Genomic DNA, 3,692 nt, shown 5'->3' on the forward strand with positions numbered 1-3,692 from the left:
TCTGTAGCATTTTAAACAGCCGCTGCCAGGGGATGCCTTAAAACGTGTTTCAGCGGCAGCAGTGCACTCCCTCCAAGTCGTGCTCCCAGGCTTTTCCTCCCTGCAAAGACCCTCTCTGCCCCTCTGCCGGGCAGCTGCTGCTCGGCTGTGCCTGTGTGAGCCCAAACACTCTCCGAGCCAGGGCGAGGTCTCCCGTTCTCCCTCTGGGGCGCTGCTCTTTCCACCCTAAACTGGTTTTTCGAGTCATTTTTTTCAGATGTGCCTCCATCTCCGCCGCTGGTGCTGCTCACCTGCGTTCGGGGAGGAGCCTCCCGGGAGCTGCTCTTTACTGCGCCGCCGACCGTCCCTCGCTGAGTCCTGGCCTTGCACCCCGACAGAGCCGAGCAGCGAGCAGGGAGCCAGCGCCCACCACCAGCACTGTGCAGACCCCGGGACACCAGCTGGGACCTGGCCAACATGTTCAAGGGGGTGGGCAAAAGCTCCCCGAGCAGAAGTTCCCCCAGCAGAGGTTCCCCTGTCAAACCGAGCAAGTAAGTGGGACCCCTCTCCTCTGTCTGCGCTGTCCCGTGACCCTAGGGGGAGATGAGGGATGGGTGGTCCATGTCTTTTAAGCCACCCTAAGTGCCATCGCTCCGTGGAGCAGCAGAAGGTGGGGGTTTTTCCAAATCGTGCTACCCTGGCTGTTGTACTCGTCTTTGGTGGGCTTTGTGCTTCCTCCCAGAAGTGTCCGTGCAGCCCCTGGGATGTGCTCAGAGCTGTGATCACTGAGCAGGGAGGTGCAAAAAGCAACTGGGAGCAGGATCAAAGCAGCCCCTGTGCTTGGGTGGAGCGGGATCTGCTCGGTGGTGAAGCAGATCCCACCCAGACTGGCTCTGGGATCCCGGGATTCCCTGGCTCTGTCAGGTTGGTGTGATGCTGCCCAGGGATCCCTGGAGAAGGATGCTCAGCCTGGTGCTGCTCAGGTGGTGGAGGTGGGTGAGGATGGGTTTGCTGGTGGCTGCTCTAACCCAGCCTGGGACAGGCCGGGTCTCTGCAGGTGGAATCGCTGAGTTTGCCTCTTTCAGACCTGCTTGGAGCAGCCTGGTCTGGTGGAAGGTGTCCCTGCCCATGGCAGGGGCTTGGAACTGGATGGTCTGTAGGATCTCTTCCAGCCCAAACCATCCTGTGATTCTATGAAGAGATTCCCTCCATTCTGAGGGAGTGAGGTGTGTGATGCTTCCCTAGGATCAGGGAGTCCTCTGGGAGGGAGTGCTCCTGCAGGGAGATCTCATCTCTCCCTCCAGCTGCTGTTGTTAACTCAGGATTATTTTCCACCTTCCTCAGCAATTTTGCACACTGTAGTGTTGGTGGACTGATTCCATGGGAATTCTCTGCCCTGCCATGGTTGGAAGCTGAGGAAATTGCCAGGGGTGTTGTGCTGAGGAAAAGGGGACAAGAAGGGAGAAGGGGGTGCTGGCCACATCTCCTGGGACCACCAGCAGCAGTCCAGGACAGTGTCTGTGTGTGTGTGTGGACACCTGGCTGGTCACAACACGGTGCTGGCCCTCAAATGTGCTGGTTTGGGGGCCCAGGTCAGCCAACAGCCACTGAGGAGCGGGGTGGATGGACAAGGTGACCCCAAAAAGGTTGGGGCTGCCCATGGGGATGTTGGGCTTACTGGGAACCACTTGGGACTCTGAAAGAGAGGGGAAAGAGCTGCCATGGGAAGCTTCAGTGGAGCTGAGCACTCACAAACTCATCTCAAAGGCAGGTCTGGGGGCTCTCTGAACACCAAGCCTTACCTGGAGCCTGGCTGCAGTGAGGCACCTCCCCGGCAGTCCAGGAGCTGTGTCAGGCTCTGGTTTATTCAGCCTTACTAATGCAATCTCTCCATCTCCCCAGCCAGCTTCCAAAGCAGGCTGGGGATTCCTCAGGACCCTGCAGAGGGTTTGGGCAGGCTCTCCCCCAGCATGAACCTCTCAGAATAACTGGAGCTGCACCCCAGCAAGACCTCACACCTCTTCCCCGTGCAGGATGGAGGCTGGAGCCAGGAGCACAGCAATTACTGAGCTAGTTGTGCTTGTTTCAGGAGGCACCAACCATCAGACACGGCCTAATTTGCTTGGCCATGGCCTGGGGCTTGGTCAGCGCCCAAAGTAGCTGAGAAAATGAAGGTGGATGAGTTGTCTGTGGAGCAGCTGCCAGCACACGCTCTGCAGATGGCCCCAAGAAAATGTTGATGGCCCACAGCTGCTCTTGGTGGCCCTGAGGCCAGAGCCTCAGCAGCAGCTGAGTTTCCCTGTCTCCGGGGTTCACGATTAGCAGCTGGACCCCCATAGAGGGTCCTTGGTCCCCAGGGCCATGGTGTTGAGCCTCCCAGCTCTCAGGGCCCTTTCCTGCCTCGTTTGGTGGATGCATCCCAGGGAGGCACCAGCAAGCACAGGTTTGCCCCCAGGAGCAGCCTGGATGTGCCCTGCTCTAGGTGGAGGCACTGTGCGGCTGAAAGGGAAAACTCCTGAGAAGGTGGAATTGAGTTGGATCTGGCTGGACTGGCTGTGCCTGGGTGTGATTTTGACAAAGGCTGTGGGTGGTTTGGGAGGTGGATGGCAAGTCATCTCCCGGGATTTAAGTGTCTCCTGGGATTGCTGCTTTTTCCACCACCTCCCTGTGCTTCTCCCCAGTCAGCCTGGAGCAGTGTGGGCCCTGGGGACAGGCAGGGGCTCAGGGACTAACCCAGCACTGGCAGGGGGTCAGTGGTGGCCTGCTGGGATCTGCTGGCAAGTCAAAATGTGCCAGGACTTCTCTGTGTCAGGGAGAACAGACCCAGCTTTGGGCCCTGCAGCCATAAAGCAAAGTCCCCATGAGGAAGGGACAGAGGGGTCAGGGACTGCAGTGGATGGTGCTGTGGTCCTGCCCAAAGTGCCCTGGCAGGAGTGACCAGGAGTGGGGGACAGCCCTGCTGCTGCTGAGAGACACCGCCCCTCGTGTGCAGCTGGACTGTCCAGGAGGCAGAAAGTGGTACAAGAAATGAACCAATTAATAATGATAATAACAGTGCTGTGCCTCTCCTAGGCATGAGATAGCCCTAGGGAGGAGGCTGCCCTGGCTCCTGAGGAGGAGAGCAGGAGGAGCTTTGCCCAGCCTTGCCCTCAGCCATCCCGGGGCTGTGGCTGTACCATGCTCTGTGTGTGGAACCAGACCTGAATTCTGGGCGGCTGAGGGGTTTCCAACACGAGCTCGTGGCTCCCTGTATCCCACCTGATGCCAGGCCACCTCTCTGCAGCCCAAATGCCAGCATGTTCACCCTGAAATGCAGGGCCCACCTGGCTCAGCTCAGGTTGAGTGAGAGCTCCTGCCCAGGGGCAGCAGGGATGGGCAGGGGGACATCCCAAGGAGGGACAGTGATGTACCCGAGTCACCAGGGGCTGGGTGGGTGGGAGTTTGCATGGACTCCTCTCAGCACACCCCTGCTGCTCCTGAGATGGTGTTCTCCTCTTTTCTCTGAAAATCAGGCTGTTTGCAGCATCCTGGTCTCCAGCCTCAGGTGCCCCGTGCAGCACAGGCTGGGATGGGCTGAGTCCCCATGACCAGGAGGTTGCTGACATCTTTTCAGTCCATAGTTTTATTCTGGCTCAGCCTAAACAACGCAGATTCCTGTGTCCAGCCTTAGGAACTAAGGGATGGAGTGCCCCAGTGTTTCCTTCAGCCAGAAA

The 3,692-nt window shown here is 58.6% G+C and overlaps 1 protein-coding gene across 1 annotated transcript in view; it reads left to right on the forward strand.

The window, feature by feature from the left end:
• Positions 1 to 263: 263 nt before the first annotated feature.
• The window catches only part of EVPL (envoplakin), a 24,865-nt gene continuing 21,436 nt past the window's right edge, over positions 264 to 3,692 (forward strand). The window contains exon 1 of the mRNA XM_008640627.2: positions 264 to 530. Coding sequence (XP_008638849.1) covers positions 457 to 530 — 74 coding nt within the window. The 5' untranslated portion in view covers positions 264 to 456. The remainder of the gene's footprint in view (positions 531 to 3,692) is intronic.

The sequence above is a fragment of the Corvus brachyrhynchos genome, unplaced genomic scaffold, assembly GCF_000691975.1.
Source record: "Corvus brachyrhynchos isolate BGI_N302 unplaced genomic scaffold, ASM69197v1 scaffold148, whole genome shotgun sequence".
In the NCBI taxonomy this organism is placed as follows: Eukaryota; Metazoa; Chordata; class Aves; order Passeriformes; family Corvidae; genus Corvus; species Corvus brachyrhynchos.